The sequence below is a fragment of the Ambystoma mexicanum genome, chromosome 12 (assembly GCF_040938575.1).
Source record: "Ambystoma mexicanum isolate Mex_15411 chromosome 12, UKY_AmexF1_1, whole genome shotgun sequence".
Lineage (NCBI taxonomy): Eukaryota > Metazoa > Chordata > Amphibia > Caudata > Ambystomatidae > Ambystoma > Ambystoma mexicanum.
The window spans coordinates 239,748,487-239,776,129 of NC_090936.1; the positions used below are offsets into that span (position 1 = coordinate 239,748,487).

Below are 27,643 nucleotides of genomic sequence, written 5' to 3' on the forward strand. Positions count from 1 at the left end.
GGTAGAATCAGAAAATCCAGCTGGACCAAGAAATTGAACCATATAAGAAAAACTGAGATATCCTGGAGTGGTGACAAAGGAAGACTAGGTAAAACGAGGTTTACGTCTTGATTCTGTAGTGTAGTCCAATCACTTGTGTCATACAACAAGTATTACAGTTGAAGTTTGACATTTTTGAGTTAAATGGGGCATTGGTAAGGGGGTCCGAGTGCCCTTCTATAGAGAATCAGGAAAGACACAGAATGTGCCCTGAACTGCACCAGAAAGACACATAACTTGTTTTGAACTGTGTCAGCAGGCTCAGGCCTGCACCAGAAGGAAACAACTCTAGTTATAAGTGGGTGGGGGTCACACACCAGTGAGCCCAAACCTAGAGGAGAGTAGAATCATTCAATAGACTCATTTAGGATTCTATGTTATTAGTACAGGCGCAGACAATAGGAGAGAACAGGTTTGGGAGAGAGGGCGAATGCTATTTTGCCAGACATCTTAATGACCCCCAGTTTGTTATTTTGTAGAGTAGGGAAACATCATCACAGAGGTAGGAATAGGCAAACGTTTCTTTACTTTAAAAAAAAACAGAGCCAATTGAGAACGTATCTTCACATCTGTCTCTTAAGTCTGATTTACCACAAAGGTTTTATCCAGAAAAATTGTAAGAATTGTAAATCTACATATTTTATGTGCTACCTAGCTACAAAGAACTCTTGGCATGGCAAACAATAGTTAAACAAGATTGAACCATTGCAAAAGAAACTAAAGTATCATGCATGTCATCACGACATATTGCCATTAGCGGTCCACGGTGGTACTAGTAAATTGTCGCCAAGAAGATCAGGTTGCTGCCCTTTAGTACTGTAATAAAGGATGATGTACAGAGTTCCCTTGATTACTGTGAACAATCTACCATAAGCATTTAATCTTTGAAGTAAGGAGCCTTACAGAGTATGTTATGTTTTTGCCATTTAGACCATGCACCACTGCCATTTTCATAGTTCGCAGGTGCTGTAATGGATCTGAAAAAAAGGGGGGGTGGGAGGGCTTAGTGGGATTGAGAGGGGAAAATGCAAGAGAGCTTTGAAGTGCTGTTGGTAGCTTCAGTTTGGAAAAGCTTTTCGCTGTGTGCTGGTTTGTTTTTACTTGGTATATGCTATGTGGCGTTCATTAGTGTGTATGGTGTGATTTGTGTGCGATTGGTTTAGTTTCCTGTTGATTGTTGCGAGTACCTGCAGTTTACAGTGTTTATTTTTTTTCTCTACGGCGGAGCTGTGTGTGTGATTTGTTCAGTGCTTGACGATGTGTACGCAGAGTATTAGAAAGCTTTTAGTAGGGTTAGTGGGTAGTTGTCTGAGTCCTTTTGTGCAAGGTTATGTTGATCTGTCGAGTTCATATTATTCTGTGTTGATTTGCAGTAGAATTCTTTATTTCTTTGGGTGGCCCTGTTTTGAACCATTAGGTGTCAATTGTTTTCTGTGCTTCCGTTGTGATGCGCTGGCGGTTTCCCTTCGATGAGGTTTCCTATTTAGCTCGATGAGTTCAAGATCCATGTTTTTAACAATTTTCTGAACTTTAGGTGACCTTCCGTTGGTCGTATTTCCTTAAGGAGTTAATTCCAAAGTTTTGCCACTATGCAGGAGAAGGCTGTTCTCCCGAAATGTACGCTTTGAGTATTGTTTAGGTTTGAGGCGAATGCCACATTAAGGGGACCTCAAGGAGGCTTCTGTCGTTTTTGTGCAAGTCCGATGTACCGTCCCTTTAATAGATCATATTAACCCTCTTTTCTTGATAATTAGCAATGATGTTTGTCAATGTTATCCCACCTTCGCCCCTAAGGCCTTTTGGCCAGCACTTGGAGTGGAGATCGTATCAGTATTGCCTGACTGGACTCGACCTATTGACAGTAGGATCAAGAGTAAAGGTTGATCTAGAAAAATGTGGGAGCTCTTACTCTGCCCTTCTCCGCTGTTGAAGCATCTTTGTTCATTTTACCTTATAAACATTAGTTTGTATTTATTTTGTGGTTGCTTGAAAAATTGTAATGCTATATTTGTATATGTATTTGTGTTAATAATCTATCGTTGAGTGTTTTATGGGCTTCTTATCCCAAAATCAGCCATAATGACTTCAAAAAATTCCCTACTACTGAAATTATTAATAAAAGAGCAGAGCCATTTAAAAAACCTAATGGCTCCCAATCTTTTCGAGCGAGCACCCAAATGGGCCCTGGGCTGGAGATGAGAAGTGCTTGCATGGTTCTATAGTTTTGCAAACTACATCCGCTCTTTGATAGCCCATAATTGCCCTTGGTGATGGTTCCACAAATGTCATATTCTTTGTCTGCCCTTTTGTTATTTATTTTATTTTTAAATTTAAATTCATAAAGCGCACATGCAGCATGGGGGCATCGAGGCGCTGTTACAGGAGGTAGAGACTTAGTTACATGTGTCTTAAAGAGCATGCTTGCAGATTGAAAACATTACAGAGTAGAAGGATCAGACAAACAGAGGGCTTTTGTTAAGTTGCACACATTGTAGTTATCTTAACGCTCCCTAGGATGGTTGGGGAAAGCCTGGTATTAAATACAAACCAAGCTGTGGATCGATTGGGGAGCCTGGGGCCCCTCTGTGTAGCCCCTCTGGTGCCTGGACCAAGGAGCCAGTGTTAGTCCCCGACGCAGACGGTCAGCCGAGTCAGATTCATTAGCCTCAAATATAGAACCTTGTAATGTGTCCTCAACACCAAGCTCCTGATTCTTGTGAAACTTGAAATGCTTGAATGATGGAGTACACTGGAAATAGTTTTCACTTTGACTACCTACCTACGACCTGGAGCCTAACGAGATAAAACATATCAGTGCTTATTATCTTGTAAAGAGGATGGAGTGTAGCATTTTGGCTGAACTGCTAATTTTGTGGAAGGGCTGTACTGATTTGAATAGGGCTGTCCTACCACTCTCAGGTTTAGATAAGTTAAACAATTATTGAATGTTTCTCTGATGTTATACACATTTGTATATGTATTTACCTACAGAGCAGAGGAAAGACACCATAATGGAAACATGAAAAGGAAATGTTTTGAAAAGTTGTTGGGTTGATAGTGTGATATCTGAGGTGATGATGACTTTGTGATTGAAGGCAGGACTGTATCTTGCAATGGTTAACTCGGCTGTGGACAGATTTGAATGCTTGGAGGAGTACATTGTAGAATTGACTGTGGTACACATTAAACGTTCCTGCTTGATGTATGTAGGGCTGGCTGCATTTGGGAAAGTCACTAGGTTACAAGCTCTTTAGACTTTGTCAGGGGTTTGGTGTAGTAACTGGCTGCTGTGTGGGAAGATCTTTAAATAAGTAATCTTGAAGATGTGTGCATTTCTCTGGGTCTTGGCACAGGGAAAACCCACAGAACTATACTGCACATTTTGATGATGGTATTCACAATATACAAGGAGGTGCTTTGTTGTGTGTTTTTATAGGAGATGGCCTTTGCTTCTTGACTCAGACTTGGTGCCATGACTGTGATGCTATGGAGTTAGAAAAGAAAGGTTGATCTGGGTGGATTGCAAGCGGAACCTTTTTCAGGTGTTGTACTTGTGCACATTTTGTTGTTGCTGTTTCTGGTGGTAATGCTGGTGCAGTCTGTTATTTCACTGCACAACAGGTAGAAATGGTTGCATGGATTGTAGGGAGTATGGGGCATTTCACCCCTGTTGGTTCTCCTCCTAAATTTTGGACCGGGGTCTCAATAGAGGTGAAAAAGGCTGAGACTCTTATTTCACTGTCAGAATTATCTCAGTGTTTGAATGCAAACATGGTACCGGAAACCTGGTGAGCCGGAGGTAGATGGAAGATGGTGTGGATTTGAGAGCAGTTGATTTATAAAACCTAGATGCTCTAGTTTGTTTTTCAATGAGCATTAAAGAAGAGTGTATCTATCCATAATGATATGGAAGAGATATAGTCATCACCTGCAACTGAGTGTGTAAAGGTGGCACAGTAGAAGTTGTGAGCATCACCAGCAAAAACCTGATGGGTGAAACCATAAACAATAAGGCGATATTAACAAGAATGGTTGTTTATTATGTGAGGAACCTGAGGGCGTCCACAATCAGGTGGCCATGGAAAGGCCATCGCTCTTGGATCCTGACCGTGGTGCCGGATATGCAAGGGAGGATCACCTGGGTGTAGGGAACTTGGGGAGTTGAGAGAAGACATCCTTAGGTGAGACATGGTATCCCCCATTCCCTTTTCAAAATGAACCTTCTGTCCCAACAGCGTTTGTAGGTTATTGTCAGCCTGTCCCCTTTTCTCCCCTAAAACATGTCCCCCAGAAATACAATTTTTACACTGGGACGAGGAAGAGACCAACTGAGAGGACACATCCAAATTTTTTTTGATGTAAACCTCCCCAAACACCACTCTGGTACTGAGAAGAAGAAGATGACTCTGGAGGAGTTCGGATGGAACAGCCAGACATGTGCTCTTAACTATGGTCAGTCAATTGGACTAAATGACCTCCACCTGTGGTCACTTAGCAAGCCTAACAGATATAAAAATGTGGGATGTCCACGAGAAGAAGAGAGAAACAGCAGGCTGGAGTGTGGAGTCAGCTGGAGAGAGTTGAACAAGAGAGAGGAACAGCGGAGTTAGTGGAAGCTGAATGCAGAGCGAATAAGGCAACAAAGCCGACGGGAGTTGCTGCATGAAGCCAATGAGTGTAAACAGGGAACACTCATACCTGACCGCTCTGGGAAACCGAAGCAAGCATTTCTTGAATATCGAACAAACTGGACATTTCTTTAAGCACTTTTGAATGCTGAAACAAGTACCTTCAAATTTCAAATGAACTGAAAGTAGTTTCACGACTGAAACAGATGATTCTTGAATACCAAACGAAATGGAAGACATTCTAAGCATTTATGAATGCTCTCCCAAACCAAATCAAGTTATGAATCTTTCTAAATGTAATGAAGCATTTCTGAATACCACACAAGAGCTAAATCAAGTAATGAGCATGATTGAATGGAATGAAAGAAAGGTGGTACAAGTGGCAAATACTGATCTATGTGATTACTGCACCGTGTTAAATGCAACCTCTGAAATAGTCAACTTTTTTTATTTCAACCCCCTTTTTCACCCCTTATATATGAGGGGTGAAACCCTTGCAGCCCCCCTTCATTTATTATATAATATACCCATCCCCACACATATATGTATGGGGTGGAAAGGGGGTCGAAATAACAAAAATGTCCACATTTTCGGGGGTTGCAGTAAATGCAGCGCAGTAATTGTATAATCCTACAAATGCCACTGAATGAACTGGTTGAAATACAAGTGTTGGCAAAGAAAATAGAATCCCAACAAGGGGACGAGAAGAGAAACAAGTATTGATACAAGAAAAGTGTTAAAGGAACTGCAGGTTAAGAAGAAACCTGTATGGGCAAGAGCCAAAAGTACAGAAAGTGTAACCAAGTGAATGGTGGCTAAACTAGCCACTGAAAAGTGTTGGAAGAGTATATCTCTCTTCCAAGCAGAATGGCAATGGTATCGGTTACGTGACCTGTGATAGGTGGACCGTGTGGTCCGACAACTGCGCTTAGACCAAGTGGCCCTTTAAAAGCCAATGAAAGTAACTATAGGGAAGCTTGTGTTTTGCCACAGTTGCCCAAGTGATTTTTTAAATCAAGAGACATAACTATTGTGGTGAACCAGTAAAGAGTACTGATGACAAGAGAGTTAGCAAGTGTCCCAAGGAATTGTTATTTTTGAAAAGCTGGAAGTCTTGAACTCTTGGGGAAAGGAACCCTGATACTTTGTGAACTGTGTTGAACTTGGGGAAGGGAAGCTCATTACAAGCCAGAAGCTGGAAGAAGCTCAGAACTTTGTTTTGAACACTATTCATTTTGAGGCTGACATCCTTACACATTGTTTTAATTTAATTGTGAAGGCAAGTATAGGTTTTGGACACAGACTGACTTTTGATGTGGACTTACTGATGCAGACTAGCCTTAGTTTTCTTTAGGTTAGGGAACCCCCAAGAGGCATAGGGCAAGTTAGGTCTTATTCCATCTTGACATGTAAGTTAAAATAAAGTTTGTTAAGAAAACATGAACCTGTTGTCTGTGTCTGACTAATTGTTACGCTCACCTGGTCTCTCCGGGGAGGTTGGGGCAAGGTTGCAGCCCTCCCAGGATCTGACTCTCCTGGATCAGGCTTCTTCCTCTGCTCTCGTGTTGGGAACTGCTCTGATGGTTGGAACTGCCTCTGTAAGGATACGAAAGGTTGTGAGGATGCTGTGAGATGGGTGTAGTTCTCCAACCCTTCTCCCAGAAGGCGGTGAGCATGCGTTTGCCCATATAGTCTCTCCTGTTAAACTATAATGATGAGCTCTCCGTCCTGCTTCTCAAATGAAGAGGTGTTTCAATTGGGCCTAGTTCCTTCACTGGCCCTTGTGCGTGGCAGTCCAGACCGCCTGTGACTGATCCACTTCTATGGTAAGTGTTCTTCAACAATGATTATTGTCCATATTCGTTAGCAATGTTTTTCCACATGATTAGTGTTCATATCCCTAGTAATTTCTTTCTTTCTCCCTATTAGGTGATGAAGGCCCAGCGGAGTTGCGCTGCTGGAAGAGGCCCGGATGGAGCACTGAGGAGTTTACAATGTCCCAAATAGATGTTAAGTTTGAGCCCTAAGGTCAGCGCAAGAGTTATGTAGCACACAACTTTAGCGAATTGTCTGTATGCAGCTTCTGACCTTAATTATCCTTTTCTTCTGCAGGGATGGCCTAGGGACGCCTAACGAGGAGCAGCTGTCCGAAGACCTGTCGGTGGGTGATGGATGACTGTAGCCACAAGAATGCTGGCCGAGGAGAACTCCCCTGTAAGTGTTCGAACTCCGGAAAAGGTAAGCAGCGCTGCAGGCTGTAGTATTGCTGAGTCAGGAAGGTGTGCTCTAGGCGATGGTTGATGGTGTTGCTGGAAACAGGTAAGATACGCTTCAGCAATGGTTTTGCTGTGAAACAGGTAAGATGCGCTTCAGCGATGGCTTGCAGGAAACAGGTAAGAGGCGCTTCATGCGGCGGTGAGCATTACGCTGCATGAGCAGACTAACGCGAAGCGCTGGCATGCTGGCGGGGCAGGCTTAAATAGGCTGGTCCCAACCACGCCCCTTAGCTCTGCTTGATGGCTCCACCCTGCCACTCCCAGAAGAGGCTGCACGTGTAGCCCAATGCATTCCTATGGCCATGCCCGGCCTGGGTGCACGTGGGGGCTCAACAAGAGATGAAATAGCAAGGGCACTAGAAAAAAAGTGTGCAGAGCACACTTTCTCATGAGCCTGGTGCCAAAGGCACAAGGACTGGATCCAACTGGACCCTTTAAGTGATGTCAGTTGTGGTTCTTGCCCTGTGGTCATGACACTAATGATGCCTTCACAATAAGGAAATAGATATGAGCCAGCTGTAGCTTTTTTACGGATTGCCATTGATAGTGAGGGATGCTGCATCTTGGGTACATTTAGGGCACATATCTATGTAAGTCTATAGCTGAGGAAAGCCAGGAGAGAGTTTGCAGCAAGTCATTCATAATCTTGGCATGCTTGGTCATAGCCAACAGTCTCAAAGATGCAAAAGAGATCCTGGAGGGTGAGAGGAGAAATGGGGGAGATAACAGAGTATTGTGATGGGTACAGATTATGAGGTTACAGACGTCATGTGTGCTGGCATGTGCTAGTGGGCATTTTGGGCTGAATTGGTATGTTTACTACACAGTTGGAAATATTTGCGTGTTATGGACTCTGTGATGAATCGCAGGGATTTTAACCCTTCTCCCCAAGGGGGAGCCCCCCTCTCTGAGGATAGGGAGGTGAGCCCGCTCTGAAAATCCCCCCCCCCCAGTGTTTGAGGCCAGTGGGACCTTAGAGGGAGAGACTCCCCCTTTGGGGACAAGTACTCCTGTTCCTATGAGAAACTCACTAGGCCAACTAACATATCTGCATACATGGGACTGCCTGTGAAATTAAATAAAATGGTTTCTTTATTTTTGGGTGAAGACAATGCCAAAAGAAATCCAACTGTGCAAGAAAAGGAAGATGTCTATTTAACAAGATATGCATATTTAACTGTGATGAGTAGGAGAGGAAGAGGAGAGCCTGATGCACAGGGGACGCCCCCTAACATCATTCCACTTTGTGGAAGTGGAGCAGAATCAAGCAGAGGAGGCTGCAACTTTCAACAAGTCAGAGAATGCCAATAGAAGACGCCAGAGGCCCAGCATATGTAGATGCAAGGAGAGCAATATGAGGAACGAAGGAGGAATGAACTACCCGCTAGTGTGTGACCACAAGAGGAGTGTGTTGGGCAGAATGTCCAAAGAATGACGCAGAGATCACCGTGGGGGAAGCGGGTGACCCTTCCAACCAACACCAGCCATGCAGAGAAGGAGAATGACGAGGTCCCGAGAACGGGAACCCGAGAAGAGCGAGAAAGCAATCTCGGCCGAGAGCCGATCCCACCCATGTCCCCAGCACAGAAAGAGGTACCTGGGGAACCAGGGGACGTGGGAGGTCACTGTGATACCATTATAGATCAGAAGAAATTCATCCCATTCTTAAGGAAGAGAAAACAGAACTAAAATTGTGTAATTGAAGTTGTAAAAGAATAACAAATAACCTGACAAAGGAGGAGGGTTAATCTATGAGGGCATACACTTGTACCAGTCCACAGGACCAGCTATCAGACAAAAAACTACTTCCTTTTAAGTTCAAGACTGGAGGAAGTTTAGCACAAAATCATATAATGAGGAACAGGATATAAAATGCCTGAATGACCAAGCTAACCAAAGAGACACTGTAAGGCAGAAAGGTTATCACAAGGGAAGCTTAAAGAGGGGGCAAGAGAAACCCACCTTAGGGAATCGCGGAGGGAAAGATTTGGAAGAATATATAAGTGATGACCACAGTGTGAGGCAATGTCTGAGAGGAACATATCCTGAACATAGGGCCACAGAAAGTATGAAAGATAGGAGTAATGTTGAAGAGCTACAAGAATTAATAGCAAAGACTATCCAAGAATATTATATCAAGAAATATCTGTATCACAGAGAAAACCTATGAACACAGAGACTATCAAAAGAACTTAAGAGACCGGGCGAAGACAAGACGTTCCCTTGATCTATTTAAGTGGATGTATACGCTCTAATCACAATTCATTGTGAGATAATTGCTCGTGAGAAAACTGATCTAATTTACTAGGTCAATTAGGACATATATGCTGGGGGAAAACCCCTGACCCAATCCAAAAAAAAACACTACCCAATCCCCTTATATTATTTATTATCCTAAACCCACCCCACACATATATAAAAGAACTAAGATACAGGTAAAGGTCAATTGTGCAGAAGGTCAATTAAGACCACTATTATTAGGTTAATTAGGACAAAAGATCAATTTGAAAAGGTCAATTTGGGTAATAGCATATAAGTTACATAAATATAGTGGTAGAGTCAGATAGAGTTAGTTTGGATGGAGGACATATTTACTTTGGACTTCCTGACTACCGATGAGCACCTTTTAGTTTTTTTTAGATAGGTAGGGTATTCCCTCTAGTAATAGGTAAAGTTAGGCCTTCTAATTATAAGTTTAATTAAATACATTGAATTATGTCTTCTGCATGCCGTCTTCTTCTTACGATGTGCCATAACTCCAACTATAGCACTTCAGAGCTGTTACAAAATTATGCAATGCTGTTTGGGGAATTACATACGTATGTAACCACATTACTTGGTGAACATTGTTTACCAGGTAAATTATGAAGCAACATTTCTGATTTGAGGGTGAATCTTTTTTTTGGTCAATTTTGAGGAAAGCATGTAGGTTATGAATTATCTCAAAACTACAGTAATGAAATAATTGGATGATCTACCACTGAAGAGTAAAGCATACTGCTCAAAACATGAAAAATATACAACCATTCTTTAATATTTATTGATAGCATTTTTTTGAAATGTCTTAAACATATTCTGTAACTCATGTAAACATGCCCTTTCTGATTTCTTTAGTTGCAGAGATGAATCCCAATGTGGTTGTTATATCCGTGCTAGCTATCCTGAGCATTCTACTCATTGGATTGCTCCTCATTACTCTGATAGTGCTACGGCGGAAGCATCTGCAAACGGCCAGGTAAGAGCAGTTTATTTTGTTTTACTTTTAAGGAGAACAGTCTACAGCCAGTGAACATACTTTCCTTTTCCACTGAACAGATAATGGTGTACCACATTACAGTAAATTGCTCCACTATTTTCTTCTAACTACTGGTTAAATGTACATTGGAAGCAACCTATTGGACGTAGGCTCCTGTGAACACAACTACTCTCATAGCAATGGCAGTAATGTGACTGTCTATCAGGCTTCTTGAACATCCAGTCAGCCTGGTCCTGAGTATTGTTCCTGGAAGATCCACAGTTTAAAACCCATCCTCATTTAAGAGCACCAATATTTCCCCAAAGCTTTTCTCTCTATAGAAAATGGCCTTTCAGAGCATATGAAATAAGTAGAAGATTGTGCGCTCTCCTGTTCCCTTGTGAATTTTTTGACCAAAGTTGGTTGACCAAGACTGTGGAGGCCGGCCTCAAAGCATGACCGCCCCGGCTTCAAAAGCATACTCGCGTTATTGTAACGTTATACACAAAACGGTTCAAATATCTGGCTGCATAGAGGCCTCACAATGGACAGCCCCCCTTCCAGAGTGTTATCCTAAAAGGAATATTGCCATTGACTTAGCTTGCCTGTATTTATTACTTTACAACTTTACCTCCAAATTACTTGTTCTCACATTTGAATTTCTCGGTATGGCCCTGGGAGTATAATTCTAGCAGTGTAATTAAAAGGGACAGGCAATACTACATCACCTGAGTTAGCATGAAAGCAACCTGACTGCATCCCATATGATTGCATGGCGTAGTCTTTCTCCCACTGAACTCCATATGTACAGTGAGTTCAGAGTCTATATCAATATTGTAACTGGATACATAGCAATAGGATATGGCAGCCTGCTCCAAATTACTGCACAAGATGTTGCTCACATGACCCATTATGGATCACTCAATCCCATCCTTGATCAAGTGGCCAAGTTGGTATTGTATTATCCATTCTTCCCTTTCACACTTTTCATTTGTATTCCCAGTGCTCATCTATACAAGGCCAACTCTTGGTGCTTGCTTTGCTTTTAGTATGTTTAACGCCTTCAGATTATCTGCCTTGTTCACCAAGCAAGACATTTTTTTAAATGTTTTCTGGTTGAAGACGTCTGCCTGCCTCCACTTTTCACAGAGAGGGTTTTTATAGATTTGGGGTTGTTTTACCTTGAATAACCAAATGGGAAATGTACGACCAATTTTGCATTACGTACATTTCTCATTTGGTCATTTCTGTTGCGACCTTTTTAATCGCAATAAAACAACCCCAACACGTGGTAAGAGGGATCACCTTTATCCCAGAGAAATGAGCGAAACATTGAAACTGAGAAACCCAAGGGAGTGTGAGGAACCTGATTGTTGTAAACCTCCAGAAGGCTCACAGAAACCCCCTCAAGAGTTGAGCAACCCACACATGAAAAGGGGTTATCCATACCCTAGGGAGTTAGGTGAGACATTGGGACAGAGAAACTCAAGGAAGTCACAGGGGCCCAATAAGACAAGTGAAGAACAAATTCAAGGGGAACACAGAGACAACCAAGCGGTCAACCTAGTGGAGAGAACCCCACGCAAGTGGTGGAGAGGGATTCAGGACATATCCCTCCATCTACGAAAACTTGGACATTTTCAGGAACTTGAGACTTTCTTTTGTAAACTTGAGAAACTTTTTTTCGAACTTTGACAAGAACTGTTATACGAGGGAGCATTTGTTACTACAGATAAGCATTGGATAAGAAACCAGGAGGAATTCCGGGAAGCCCAAAAGGAGAACGGGGCAAACAACACTGAAGGCAGAACCCTAAGCGGTAGGGCCAGTTTAGAGGATAGGTTTGGAGAGATCACCATTTCTGTTATTGCGACTATTGATGAGCACCGTAGTTGCGTTTTTTAGGGCAGGAGCTCCCCTTTTAGCAATAGGGTTAGAAAGGCGTGTTCTCTTAAATTAAAACAAGACCCTTTGATGACATGTCCTCTGGTCCGAATTCTTCCTCAGGCTCGCCAAAATAGTGAAGCAGATCCACTGGGCTCTGCAGTCAGATCTGGCATCACTCCAACTACATTTATGCTTTGGAATCTGCATATAGCAAATGGGAATGTCAGTTCTGATAACCCACATGCTGCTACCTGGTCTAATGGCAAAAGTTTGTCCGCAATAGATTACTTTGTTGTCTCTCAGGAGTTGTTCCTTCGTTGCAAATGGCTAAAGATTGGCCCCTGGAGACAAAGTGATCACAATATCCTTTAAATTGCTTTTCATATGGAAAACTACATAACTAATGAGACTTTTTATTGCAATCTACAATTTAACTCTAGGGGTAATCGTATTGTCGGGTTTGTAAATAAAGGGAAAATCTCAACAATAAGTTAGAAAAAACACTTCTACAGGCGCATTAGAAGAGTTTGAAATAGTGAGTTCCCCTGGAACCTATGTTGAATTCCTGTGGGATCTTAACTCAGCACAAACCAAAAAGATTATTTAAAGAAAAATAAACACTTACACCTTTGACCAATTAACATACAATAAAAAAACAATTGAACAGAGGCAAAAAAAGCCTTAAAAAATAATCTCTACTCAATATTAATGTCAGTCGAATTAACTAAACTTAATAACATCTATAAATATTGTTCTCGTGGCCATCGCTTGAACCGAAGGATCAACGATGGGCAGAATATGTTAAAAACGCTTCTACCTTCAGAAACGAAATATTTCTGTGCGTTAATAAATCATCAAAGTAAAACACAAACCATACAACAAACCCATACTCTCTCTACTGTGAATTGGGAGTCTTATTTTAACAAACCGACAACCACTAGCTTTACAATCTTTTTTCTTTTTTTTTTTAAACAATTTTTATTAATTCCAATGTTAAAACCTTACTATACACAACAGGTGTACATTCCAATTTTCATATACAGTTTCGTTTCATTTTCACCACCTCACCCTTCCCTCCCCTTTCCCGAGCCTACTCCACATCACTGCCTCTCACCATCATCTCGGAAGGTGCCCCTCACTCCGATCCCTTAGAAGAACCATTGTCTTCCAGGCTTGCCTGGCCAGACCCAGACAGGGTAGCTACTAAGTGGCTCCAGGCTGTCAACGTCTCTGCTTCCTCCTCCCCACCTCTCCCTACTGCTTCGCTCCACACCACCGTTTCACATCCGCCCATTTCCGGAGATCATGCCACCAAGCTTCTGCTTTCGGCCTCTTGCTTGCCTTCCAGCTCATAGCTATTGTACGCTTCGCTACAATGTAAGCCGAATCCTTAAGTTTACTTATATGCTTCAATTTGCGTGGCCTGGGGAACCCCCCTACCATGCACGCCCACATAGATTCCACATCCAGATTTATCTCTCTCTTCGCTAAGAGGTGGGCTATCTCTCCCCAGAATCTCCTTATTTCCAGGCATACACATGCAACATATGTACCAGTCCTGCATTCACGTCACCACATTTAGAACATGTTTGCAGCCCAGCGTTTTTAAACGTTGCTATCTTCGTAGGGGTCATATACGCTCTATGTGTAACATATAACTGGATTCGTTGCAATCTCACATTCCTAGACACTTTTTGTGATATCCCTGAACCCTGACCCACAACCTGTCACCCATTGTTTCTCCAGCATCCTCCTCCCAGTCCCGCCTCACCTGAATAACCTTCTGCCCCACCTTTGACATCAACAGTTCATATATTCGGGAGACCTCATGGCCTGCGTCCAACACATCATAAAATGTTTCTATGGCCGTATCAGGCTGTTTACCCAACACTGTCCCCGACCATGTATCCTTTATCATCCGCACCAGCCTAGTATAAGTAATATATTGTCCCCGATGCAAACCGGTGTCTTCCACCAATGTGTCAAACTCCACTGCCTTGCCACACACAACCCCCAGAGCTGCTGTGCATATCGGTTCCCAATGCCTTCTAACTATCTTCCTCATTTGTTCGTCCACCCCTTCCAGTGCCACTAGCGGCATCTGTGGTGAACACTGGAATGGGTTCTCCATGACCCGGCAGGCCCTCCGCCAGATTTTCCATCCCAGGTCTAACATTCTTGTCCCTTTGTCTCATTGCAATGTTGGCAGCATTCATTCAGAAACAACGGGGCGCATTCAGCCTTCAACAATCTGGACTCCGGTGTGGAGTCTTCCAATAACCACCTTGCCACATACTGTAGTTGACTGGCCAAATAGTAAATCTCAAAGTTGGGCAATATAATGCCCCCCTGTTTGTACGCATTCTGTAGTTTCCATAATGCTATTCTATTCCTGGAATTGTGCCATATGAACCCCCTGCCCAAACTCTGGATTTTAACAAAGAACCACTTGGGGATCATGTTTGGTATATTCACAAAATACTGCAATATTCTAGGCAGCACCACCATCTTCAACAGCGCCACCCCCCACATCATGTTCAGAGGAGGCTTGGCCCAGAACCTCATGTTATTTCCGTTTTGTCTGTGTTCGACCTCGACCTTGTGGTGTACATCTATCCCCTAGTATCTGAAAGTCTCGGTTTCCCATTGTATTTGTAGTACCGGCAGTTTCTCCTGTGGTATCCCTTTATATCTACCCATAGGGAATAAGCACAATTTCTTGGGGTTCACTGTTATACCAGACAGCACTGCATATCGCTCCATCACCTCCAAAATATACTGTAGGTTCTCTTCGGGATATCTCAAATATAGCAGCATATCATCCGCATAAATCGATATCAGATGCTGCCCTCAAGTATATCGCCAGGGGTTCCAGTGCTAAGATAAACAGCATCAGGGACCATGGCCATCCTTGTCTAATACCTCTACTAAGTTGCTATCATTCTGAGATGGTCGCTTCCGTCCTGACTCGAGCCAGTGGTTTACCTTATAGCAGCTGGACCCACTTCAAGTATGTGGGCCCAACCCCATACTCCTTCAAGACCGCCATCAACCAAGGCCATTTAACTGTGTTGAAGGCTTTCACTGCATCCAATGAGACTATTGCAACCTCCTGGGAGTCCCTTTCCATCTGTTCTAGAACATGAAGGAGCCTTCTAAGATTGTCGGATATGCTTCTATGTGGGACATAACCGGTCTGGTCAGGGTGTATGAGTTTATTGATAACCGGTCTCAACCTATTTGCTAGCACTGCCGTAAGTATCTTACTGTCTTGATTGAGCATGGATAATGGCCTGTATGACCCGCAGTCCATACTTGGTTTATTTGGTTTAAGGAGCGGGATAATGATTGCCTCCCTTAGTGACTCTGGCCGCGTCCCTTTGTCCAGCGCTTCACTTAACATTGCTAGTAATGGGGGGAGCAACTCCGCCCTATACGTTTTATAGAACTCGCTGGGGAGTCCATCCGCCCCTGGGGCTTTACTAGTAGGTAGGAGCTTGATCACTGCTTCTAATTCTTCTAGCGTAATTGGGACCTCTAAATTCTCCCTCTCCCCTGCCTCCAGTTTAGGAAGGCCAATGTCCATCCGTGTTTCCATCACCCCAATCTCCTCTCCCTCTGTAACATCCATGTACAGTCACTGGTAATACTCTAAAAAGCCTTTATTCACCCCTTCCTGGGTATCTAGTGTCTGCCCATCTCTCCCCCAGCACTGCTATAATTGTTTGTCTGGGGGTCTCATTCTTTTATAACCAGGCTAACAATCTGCCTGGTTTATCTCCGTCCGCGTGCTGCCTTTCAATATATTTTGACTCTGTGACTCTGGCCGCGTTCCTTTGTCCAGCGCTTCACTTAACATTGCTAGTAATGGGGGGAGCTACTCCGCCCTATACGTTTTATAGAACTCGCTGGGGAGTCCATCCGCCCCTGGGGCTTTACTAGCAGGTAGGAGCTTGATCACTGCTTCTAATTCTTCTAGCGTAATTGGGACCTCTAAATTCTCCCTCTCCCCTGCCTCCAGTTTAGGAAGGGCAATATACATCAGTGTTTCCATCACCCCAATCTCCTCTCCCTCGGTAACATCCATGTACAGTCACTGGTAATACTCTATAAAGCCTTTATTCACCCCTTCCTGGGTATCTAGTGTCTGCCCATCTCTCCCCCAGCACTGCTATAATTGTTTGTCTGGGGGTCTCATTCTTGTATAACCAAGCTAACAATCTGCCCGGTTTATCTCCGTCCGCGTGCTGCCTTTCAATATCTTTTTTTATATTTCAGGTTGCATAATCTCTCCCAGTACTCCCTGCAATCTTGTTGTAATTGCCGTACGGTCCCAGTCTCCTCAGGAGCATGCCCACCCTTACGCATTATTGTCTCTAATTTCCTTTCTGCTTCGTGCAACTCTTGTGTTATTCCACCCTGTAGGCCTTTAGATTTGGATATTGCTGCCCCCTCACCACCACCTTAAATGCCTCCCATAGGGTGCCAGCTGATTCTACGCTCCCAGTGTTCTGTTCAAAATATTCCTTTATTTCCTTCCTCAGGTCCTCCCTGAACACTGTGTCTTTTAAGGCCTCGGCCCTGAGTCTCCATGTAGGAATACGCGCTCTAGGAGGCGAGTATTGCCATGTTATAATCAGTGGCGAGTGGTCCGAGAGGACCCTCGCTTTGTTTTCCGACTTCTCTAGCTCTCCCATCAACTCTGGTGCAGCAAATATGTAGTCTAACCTAGTGTGCAGGTGTTGTGGGGCAGAGTAGTGGGAATAGTCCCTGTCCTGCGGGTGGTGCATCCTCCATACATCCACTAATCAAAAATCACTTAATAGGGTCTTCAGAGCTTTAGCTACTGGGGTGGGCCTCTCCATCTTCTCATCTGATCTGTCGACCTTAGGATCCAGTGTGCAATGAAAGTGCCCTCCCCATAGAACTGCCCCTCCGATATAGGTGCTGATCTTATTGTATAGAGTTCTGAATAGCTGGTAGCATCTTGGTACGGGGCATATGTGTTGATGATGCTCAGCTCCCTGTTTTCTACTAGCCCCCTTATTAGCAATATCCTCCCATCCGGCTCTATGGTAGACTGTAGTAGCTTAAAAGGGACATGTGGTGCTAGCCACGTGACTACCCCTCTGGCATATGCCGAATATGTTGCTCCTATGGTGGTCCCTCTCCATTTCCTCCACACCACCTCCTGTTTTTCTTTGGTCAGGTGAGTTTCTTGTAGCAGAGCAATATCGATTCTCTATCTCTTCAGCTACATCATGACCTTATTCCTCTTCAAATAATTATTAAGTCCCCTGACATTCCAGGTCACTTTCTTGATGTCAGCCATCTCATCCATATCCCATTCTACTCCTGTCCTCCTTTATCTTCCACTGCGCACGCAGTGATTTATAGTCGTAGGCTCACCCTCCAGCTGTTCCCAACACTCCCTCCCCCCTCTCCCTTCAATTCCCTTAAACCCTCTCCCCTCAACTCGAACAACCCCAGAACCCTTCCCCTTGTCCCCCCAAACTGTTGCCCAGCTCCATCCCTGGATCTCATGCTATCCCGCATCTAGCCCTTTCCTGGTATAACCGCTACTCTGAGCTTAGCAGGAGGATACTGTTCTACCAGTATCTCAACTAAACTACCTGGGGGGGGGGGGTAATAACGTGTCCCTGGTGCTGTTTATATTACTCCACACGTGCATCTCCTGCATTGAGCTAACAGTCTGCCAGTCCACTTACATCACTATTCTTAACTTCTCTCCCAGATCTGTTATAAACTTATACTACAGTCAATTCCCAAAGTCAATTTCTTATACAACATAACACCTTGGGGAAGTACAGAATCACTTATCTGTTCCGCTCTCTGTCCGATCATCTGCTCCCGCTGTACAGTTCTGTGCGTCCAACCACTCTGCCGCATCCTCCGGAGTCTCAAAAAAGAAGGCCTTATTCTAGTGAAACACCTTAAGCTTGGCTGGGTAAATTAAAACATGTATGTGTAGCCTGCTTTGCGCAGCCTCCTCTTGATCGCCCCGTAGTTCAGTCACCATCACCGTCTCTGTACCAAGAAGGTATAATCCGGGTACACCGTGATGGCAGCTGTGCAACGACTGTACCTCAACCACTCTGTCCTTAATGGGGCCATCCCTGTCTGCTCAATCCTCTTCTAGCTCCATTCTAATCGCCTGCACCTGTGCTTGAATGCCGCACACTGTTGCATTGTCTACTGTTTCTATAATACAAGACTGTAGTGCGTAATGTCCATTGCATTACAGTGTTATAGCCATGTACCGGCCCGCTGCATTCGTGCAAGTCTTGCGTACACCACTGATTCCCCTGCTGTCAGCGACTTCCCTGTGTGTTATTGCAGCGCTTCGTGTCCATTCCTCTCAGACAACTTGAGGCTTCTCCCCAGCTCGCCCAGCACCGGTGAATACAGTCCTTTATTGTGAGGTTCCCGTCCTTTCGCTCAGTGCGAGCCATGTCAGTTTCACTGTCTGCAGCCCGATCGCTGCCTTCCAATACTTGTTACAGTATTGCCTTCTATTGCAATGTTGCCTGATGTATTTTCCGAGGGGCTGCACACCATCGCAAGACCTCAGCGGTCATAGTCGGGTCATAGTCGGGTCATAGTCGGGTGTGTTTATGTTGTGCCCGCCTACCGGTCTGTGACCCTGCAAGCTCCGTTATTATGTTGGAGCCGTGTCCACATTATTGCTGTCCAGCCTTTCCCCAAAGTGAATCTGCGCAGCTTCGCATCCCTTCCGTGGCACTCCATCTTGGTTCCTCTGAAGTACACACCGCGCCCGAAACCTTGTGTGTCGTCTTTAACTTCCTGCCTTTCGGACCAGCTTCAATCCCAAAAGCAGTGATTAGCCTCCTATTCCGCTCCTGTACTGGGCCGCTAGACACTGTGCAGCCTTCCGATTTTCAATTAGTCCGATCCCCAAGTACACGCTGTGCAGAGATCGTTCCTGTCGGGCTGTTGTCTGGCTCTTCTCCTTTCAGAGTGTCTGCCTCGCGGTCCGGTCCTTTGTTTCACGCCAGCTGCCATCTTGTTTATCTCTGCATTTCAGACCCTGCAATTTTCTTCAGCACTCGTTGCGACACCGGCATTGCCGCGCCCCTCATAATTCCATCCGTGTTGTGCCGCTTGCCTTCATGCCTCTGTGGTTGCAATTTTATATTTCTCAGCTGACTCAGAGTGTCTGTAAACTACAGGATCATAGAAGGATCAGCAGGAGCGCATTGGACCCACTGTCTTACTCCGTGGCCATCTAGCCACGTCGCTTCCAATTCAATCTTACATTGACAACTGTATTGAATGGTCCTTACCAATCGACAAAGACAAAATCACAAACCTCATTTTGACGGTCTCAAAATCTCAAGCGGCTGGACCAAATGGTCTAACTAATAAGATACTCAAATCAGATCCTCATACTTGGTCAATAATCCTGACAAAATTGTTTAAGAAAATCATAACAACCAAAATTATTCTGAACTGTTGGAAAACGGCTATTATAATCTGCATCCATAAAAAAGGCGATATACAAGATCCTAATAATTGTAGAGCGATCGCTCTCATGGGTTGTGATAGTAAAATCTTTTCTCGCATTATTCTCCTGGAATTGCATAAAGGGACTTCTAACCATCATATTCTTTCAAAATGCCAAACAGGTTTTAGTAAAGGGCTCTCAACTATTCTGAACAGTCTCTCTCTTAACACCTTACAAGCACAAAGTCAGAAAGCTCAATCTCTTCCAATTTATATAGCCTTTATAGACTTTTCAAAAACTTTTGACTTGATAAATAGGTCAAAACCTTGGCATAAACTGAAGGTCTGGAATATACCCAAAAGGCTATTGCAAATAATTATCGCCATGCATAACCAGACCACCTATAGAGTCAGACTTAACTTACAAGGTGAACTATCTTCAAGTATTGCGATAGATAATGGAGTGAGACAATGGTGTCTCCTTGCAGCTTTATTATTTAATTTATACCTTGCTGATTTAGGCCCTTTTTGCAACATTTCACCTTTCCCTTGCCATTGTTGGGAAAGTGCAATATTCATCTACTTGCCTACGCCGACGATATAGCCATAATAGACAAAACTCCTTTGGGTTTAAAACATCTTCTAGCTACTTTGGAAACGTATGCATTGGAAAACGATCTAAAGATAAATCCAACAAAATCAAACATCATTATTTTTGGAAAGCCCAGCACGAAGTCTCATCAATCCCATTGGCATTTGGCACATCAGGCCATTCCTATGGTCATGGAAGTTAAGTACTTGGGACTTCATCTTAGAGTCCGTCCAACACTTAAAGATCTTACTATACAACTCGAAAGAAAAGCATTTCAATACATGGGCCAGCTAAAAAAACTTCTTGCCACATATTGCCCGTTTTCGTTGGTCCCCTTGATTAAATTATATAAAGGGAAAATAATTCCAGCTTTACTATAAGGTATGGAATGTACCCCTTATTCACGATTAATTGGAACAGATTAGAGGGTCGCATATGGAAGAAAACACTTTCTCTGCCTTAATCGTTACCAATCGCTAGATTGAAATGAAATGATATTTTAATTATCGCGCTCGTACACAAGTTTTTCACAGAGAGACCAGGCCGAAAGGGGTGGGGGGAATGAGAAAAAACAGAAAACAGCGATCTTACTAGGCCCAGTGACATTTAAGAAAGCGCAAGTGGAAGGGAAAGGAAAATGGGGAAGAAGTGCAGGGGGTGGCGGAGGGAGTGGAAAGTGCGAAGCAGAGGAGAGGAAATATAAATAAATATTAAATAGAAAAAATAATAAATAAGGGCTTTAAACCATGGTAGTGCAGCCAGCAAGTGGCAGGTGAAAGTTAGTCAGAAAGGTATATCTGATAAGTGCAGAAGAAACGTGGGAGGGGGACTGTATGGGTACAGATACAGAACTCTAGTGCTGATGGTGGCCTGGAGGCAGTGCAGGAGGGTGGCAGGGTGAGCAGATACCTGGGCCCGAAAGAACAACGGGTGGCCAGGTGCACAATGCCATGAGAAGAAACAGATCAACAGGGGAGAAGGGGGGCAAAGGCAGAGGCAAAGAGGAAGGTCTTGAGAAGTTTCCGGAACCGAAGATGTTTTTCCTCACGTTTCAAGGTGGCCGGGAGGCTGTTCCAAAGGGAGGCACCAGCCGAAGACAGAGATCTACCCCCAGCTCGTTTTTTTGCAAAACGACTAACCCTGGGGGAGTTTGAAGTAGAGGAGCAAAGGGCTCGAGAGGGGAGGTATTTACGGAGGGATAGTTGAAGGTATTTTGGACCCAGGCCCCAGAAAGCCTTGTGGACAATGCAGAGGGTTTTAAATTTAATCCTTGCATCCACTGGGAGCCAATTAAGGGATTTCAAGGCTGGAGAGATATGATCCCAGGGCTTGAGGCCAAGGACAAGTCTCGCAGTCCTGTTCTGGATTAGTTATAGAGGGCGGAGAGTGGAGGTAGGTTGATTTAGGAAGTGGCTTTTACAGTAATCCAGTCTGGAAAGAACCCGAGCTTGGGAGACAGTGAGCTTTTGAGGGAAGGAGAGGAAAGGTAAAGTACCTCTAAGGAGGTGGAGTAAAAAGTTAGATTTTTTGGAAACATCAGAGATGTGTGCGGAGAAGGAAAGTATTAGAGTCAAAGATAACCCCAAGGTTCTTAGCCGCGCAAGTGGGGGTGGGAGGAGGGCCAAGGGAGGCCAGCCAGAGAGTGAGAGGAAAGGATGGAGATGGTGTACCAGTAAGGAGGATCTCAGTCTTGTTGGCATTTAGACATAGATCATTGGCGGCACACCAATTTTGAATGGCGATTAGACAATCGGAGATGAGGCAAGGAGAGGAGGAGTCTGAAGGAAGCCTGAAAATGAGTTGGATGTCATCAGTATTACACTGGAAAGTTGAGCAGAACATTGAGATGCAGTAAGCGAGAGTTGCCAGGTATTGGTTGAAAAGCCAGGGCGAGAGGATAGACCCCTGGGGAACACCACATGTGGAGAGGGAGATAGAAGATAGGAAGGACCCAAGTTATACCTTGGCCAGAGCCTGATCAGTGATGCCGAGGTTGTCACGAAGACGTTTGAGTAGGGTGGTATGGTTGACAGTGTCAAACGCAGAGGAGAGGTCAAGTAGGATGAGGACAGAGGGAATGTTAGAATCGAGGTTGGAGAGCAGGTTTTCACGGATGTTCAGGAGAGCAGTTTCCGTACTTCTGGCAGCTCTGAAGCCAGACTGGTGGTCATGGAGGGAGCCAACAGAGTCAGAATGGAGATTAAGCTGAGAGATGGCCAGCTTTTCTATGAGCTTGCCCAAAAAGGGAGTAATGGAAATTGGGCGGTAGTTTGCCGGACATGACGGATCAGCAGTGGATTTCTTGAGGAGAGGATGCACAAGGGAGTGTTTAAGAGGGGTGGGGAAAGAGCCAGAGGCAAAGGAGAGGTTGCAGAAATCCGCAAGGGCCGGCGCAAGTGTGTCAATGTGGTCCTTAATGGTTTTAGAGGAACAGGGATCGACCTGTTTTGATGAGGTTTTCATAGATCGGACTTGTCTAGATATCTCATCAGGGGAGAAAAGAGGAAATGAGGAGAAAGGGGGATGAGGGGTAGCTGAGGGAGGGTCAGCTGGCTGATAAGGAGAGGGAGGAGGAGGGGGAGCGGAGGAGACGGTGGACATGATGTCCTGGGTTTTAGAGATAAAGCGGGAGGCAAGGGCATTGCAAAGATCCTGTGAGGAGAGAGGAGGGGTGGAGACTGCAGCAGGGTTGGCCAGCTCCTTGCAGATTTTGAAAAGTTCGGCTGAGTTTTTAGATGCCGCAGAGATGCAGCCTTGTTTGTGGGCTCTCTTCTTAGTGTGGACAGCAAGTCGGTATGGCCTTTGGAGCAGGCGGCAGGCCAGTTTGTGGATGAGCAAGAAGCCCTCCATTTCCTTTCCGCCGCCCTACACTTCCGTTTAAGTGTAGCTAGATCAGAGTCATACCAAGAATTGCACTTGGCTTTGGACTTCAAACGGATCCTCATGACTGGGGCAAGAGTATCAAAAGTAGCAGAAATAGAGGAGTAGAGAAGAGCGAGGGCTGTGTCAGGGTGTGAGTCAGCCTAGGGTAGAAGAGGGGGGAGAAGGTTGCAGCAAAGGCCTCGACTGACACACGCTTCATGGGCCGGATATCTGAGAAGGTGGGTGGCAATCTAGGAGTGGACTTGGCTTGGGGGGAGGGAATGGAGAGATGAGAGGAGAGGAGGCAGTGATCACTCCAGGAGAGAGGAGTGGTAAGGGGGGTAGAGAGGGGGAGGCCGGATGAGATCAAGACATCAAGTGTGTGGCCAGCCAAGTGAGTCAGGCCGGAAGGAAGGATGGAGAAGGAGAGTGAATCGCAGAGGTCGCGAAAGAGTGAAGATGAGGGACAGGTAGAATCAAGATGAATGTTGAGGTCACCAAGGAGGAGAAGTTGAGTGGTGGAGGCCAAGAGGGAAGAGGAGAGGTCAGCCCACTCAGAGAGAAAAGAGGTGATTTGACCAGGGGGCAGGTAGAGAGTAGCAACAGTAAGAGAGTGGCTAGGAGAGAGAGAGAGCCTGCAGACTAGGCATTCAAACGAGGAGTAAGCTTGAGTGGGAATAAGAGAGGCAGGGATCCACTCAGGGAACATAAGGGCTACACCCCCACCAGGCCGATTGGATCTGGGAGCTGAGAGGATCTTGTAGCCGTGGGGGAGGAGAGTGTCAAAACTTGTGATAGAGCTGGCTGTGAACCATGTCTCGGTGAGACCGAGTACATCAAGGTCGAGTTCTTCTAGGAGGTGCCAGATGTTAGACGCGTGTTTAACGGCCGAGCGAGAATTTAGAGTGGGGAGATGGAGAAGGTTGCCAGACTTAAAGACCTTCCGGGGAGGGGTACAGATCGTAGGTACGCCCTGCGGAGCAGTGGAAGGAGCTTGAGATGGGGCAAAAGAGGAGGGGGAGCAGGGCAGGGTAGCCAGAGGAAGAGAGTAGGGGACAGCTGGAGATGAGAGGAAGTTGATGAGGCGAGGGAACTGCCTATCAAAGAGGATGTGGTTGGCCTGAGGGCCTTGCACTATGACATTACCATTCAGATAGATGTTAATAAAGACTCTGGAGGAGTCAAAGAGATCCATACGTACTTCCCAGAGGGAAGATTGAGATATGAGCTCGGTTTACACTCTATCCAAGCTCACGATCATTAGAAAGTGTTAACCTTGTTTAGGCTGATATTGGATCCCCTTGAACATACATTTTACAAAGATATTAGTGAATATACTAATTATCGTCAAAATAATTTTCTTAATGACATCAAGCATGATGCTGTAAAGATTCTAATATAGTGCAATTGCTCCAGTCAGACCTTGAAAATCCTGAAAAAGTCCAAAAAGCACTAATGCGCACAGACTGGATAAAAACAAGAGCCTCAATCAGCATCTTAAAAAAATCTCAAAAATGTTCCCATATGTGAAAAGCCGAGCTCATTTCTGTTGCCCTATATTAGAAGGTTTCCTGACCTCAGGTAGCGCCAAGTATTATTGGGTTTCCGATTAGGTCTGATAAAGACCAACGAGACTGATCGTATCTGGAATAAATGAGATGCCTCCAGGGGAGAATGTAATCTATGTGGAGAGGGTCTTATTCAAGATATGTGCGACTTGCTAATTGGTTGTTCAGCCACTTTGTCCCTCCGTGATAAATACTTCACACATTTTGTATACCATCCTTCATGGTTTTCAACACAGGATTTTTGGCTTAGACTTTTAGCCTGTAAAAACATATCTCTAACAATTGCTTTATTGTTATTACTACATGAATTGCATTTCATAACTTCACCTCCTCAATCTTTCATAAAAAACAAAAACATCTCAGTAAAACTGTCAGTGAAATTTTATGACTCCACCTTTACAAACATATTTGTCAGTCTGTATTATTTCATATATTAATAGTGAATTCTGTGTGATATAGCCAAATATAATTTCTAAATGTGACAATTATTATTTTCATTTTATATATGATGTATGATTTAGATGAGTTACTTATGTGATTTGGAAGTATTTTTTTCAACCTTTTTTTAATATTGTAATAATTGTCTTCTCTTGTTCTTAATTTGTCTGTTGTACAATTTGTAAAAAGTCCTTTTGTGAGATTAAATGCACAATAATAATAATGATAAATAATAAATAAAAATAAAACAACGTGGGTGATCTCTGTAGCTGTGGCCAATGTTCAGGACTCTGGTTTCTAGGGCCCCTGTAACCCATTCTGGCCTCTTGTTTGAACTCTCCTGGTTTGCTTCTACTCAGATACTTTATAATATTACTTGTTTCAATAGGGTTCTCCTGACCCCTCTGATTCACTAGCTTCGGTGATCTCTGTGGCCATGGCCAATGTTCAACACTCTGGTTTCTATGGCTCCCATAATCCATTCTGGCTTCCTGATCTCTTCCTTCAGCTCGCCTCCCTCTACCTCTGTTACTGCCGGGTCTGGTCCAACGGGATAGTGTCTCAGCATGGTGATTTTCGCTAGTTATCCTCTGCAGCTTCTCCAGTATATCAGCGCATACTCTTTGGACTCTGCGGATCTCGGCTGTCTCTTTCCTCGTATTCGGCGCGGATGATTCATTCCTCTGTGTGACCCTGGTTTCGGCATCGTTCTGCGGGCCCCAGACCCAGCACAGTTGCTGCATAGTCACACCACAAGGAGAGAAGTTACTTCCATCCCTGTCTTGGTTGTGGCTCATTTGCCACTCTTGGTACCGTCCTTCCTTGTTTCCTCTCTTCCTCCACGCTACCTCTGGCTCCATGTTGCAACGTGGCTCCACCCCTACAGGACGTTCTCACATCAGAGGCTCGCCTCTGCGCAGGATTCTTTCTCCTCCATTCAAGATTCCTTGTTCCTTTATTTCCATCAACAAATTTGAAAGGGGCGTGTCATTCCGCTTTGACTGTTGAGTTCAGGGGGAATCCAGCATTACCTAAAGCCAAAGGGGTTGAAGCAATGTCGCTATTTGTTGGATTCAAAACAGAAGTAGCTTCAGTGTTTTCTATTCCTATATATGCTGACAGTGCATTCTTGATAGGGAGTTCCTTACAGGAATGGGAGTTCTTGTCCCCTAGAGGGGAGTCACCAGTGAGGTCCCACTTTCCCAGACCCTATGGAGGGTCTTGCTTAGTGGGCTCACCTCCCTAGCCTCAAAGGGGGTGGCTCTCCCATGGGAAGAAGGGACGAATAGACTAGCTTCATCACAGTTTGATGAACTACTTCACTGTAATTTTTTTTACCAGTGTTCAGTGTTACAGAGCAAATATTAGTAAAATGCTCAATTTTCAACACATTTTTTTTTAAACTCCCCTTTGGGTACTACTGAAATGGTCTATCACAAAAGGAATGATTTTTTATTTGCTACAGCGGGCCAATTTTTTATTGGTGCCTGAGCCCATGTTATGCACCTGCAATTATCACCTAGTAAAAGCAGGTGGATTCCATAGGAATCCGTTGTAAATGCCTTCCCAAATCTTGAATTGTGGGAGGCATTTACATTTTTTCCAAAATGGAGAGGAAAAGTGAAGAGCAAGTGCAATTTCTGAGTTTTACAAAATGACGCCCTCAGTGTTTGACAAGAGCGCCAGGGGACCCCTCCAGTGGTGATAGTGCACGGGACAAGTGCCCTTTAACATTTACATTAACATATTTGTCATCATACGTCTCATATTGCACCTCGAACAAAGGTCAATAGCAACTCAACATTTAGTTTGATTTGGTAGTTTGGAGTTTCAGTACAGTTACCTTGTCTAGTAGTTGTCCGTTGTTCTGCCCATAAGCAATCGAATAATAGTGTATCTGAAAAAATGATTGACATAATTTCTCGTCTAGCTTAGTCTTTTCTTTTATGCATCCCTGTACTCTTTCCCAGATCATTGTGGTTATCAAAAATATATGTGACAAGAACAAGTATATCTATGTTACAATGTCAACACCAACACTGACCAGCTTTCTATTCGAGGTCGAAGGCCCCATGCATGGTATTACCCAATCGAAACTGGTACTCAATGTATCGACCTCAGAAGGATTAAAGGCTAAATCAACCATGCTGAGATCTGAACCTGTGACCTGCAGACCACAGCATCGAGCGCTCAACAGGCTGAGCTATTTTACCCGCATGACACTTAATGAGATGTCACAAACTCCAGCCAGCCATGGGGAAATAGGACCAAAGCCATTGTGCAGCCAGCATGGAGCCATGGGAATTGTGCCTGAGATAAAAACAGCCACCGGCCGTTTTGATAGCTCGAGTCTACATAGGTTCCTAGAGTAAACAATGGGTAAGGTAGCCTTTGCAGTGGTAAGGGAACAATTTCCCTGACACAGAGAGAGAGATTAAAAAGGAAGAGGGAGTGGTGTAAGCGATGTCTTTTGTAAAAAAAAAAAAGTGAAGAGGTTGCTCATAGTAGTCTCAAATGGTGCAATATATCCCTGGATCATGTATCAGTTTGCCAGATAACTATCCTTCTGATGTGGGTTAGAAAAAGTGAACAGGCCACTATTGCACTGTAAAGAAGACTGGGCAAAGAGGCAG

General features: G+C 44.3%; 1 protein-coding gene across 4 annotated transcripts in view; it reads left to right on the top strand.

The window, feature by feature from the left end:
- PTPRO (protein tyrosine phosphatase receptor type O) overlaps positions 1-27,643 on the top strand; it is a 1,358,825-nt gene that overhangs the window by 1,061,318 nt on the left and 269,864 nt on the right. For all 4 annotated transcript variants that reach the window (XM_069628367.1, XM_069628366.1, XM_069628368.1 and 1 more), the window contains exon 15: positions 10,058-10,178. In XM_069628367.1, coding sequence (XP_069484468.1) covers positions 10,058-10,178 — 121 coding nt within the window. The remainder of the gene's footprint in view (positions 1-10,057; positions 10,179-27,643) is intronic.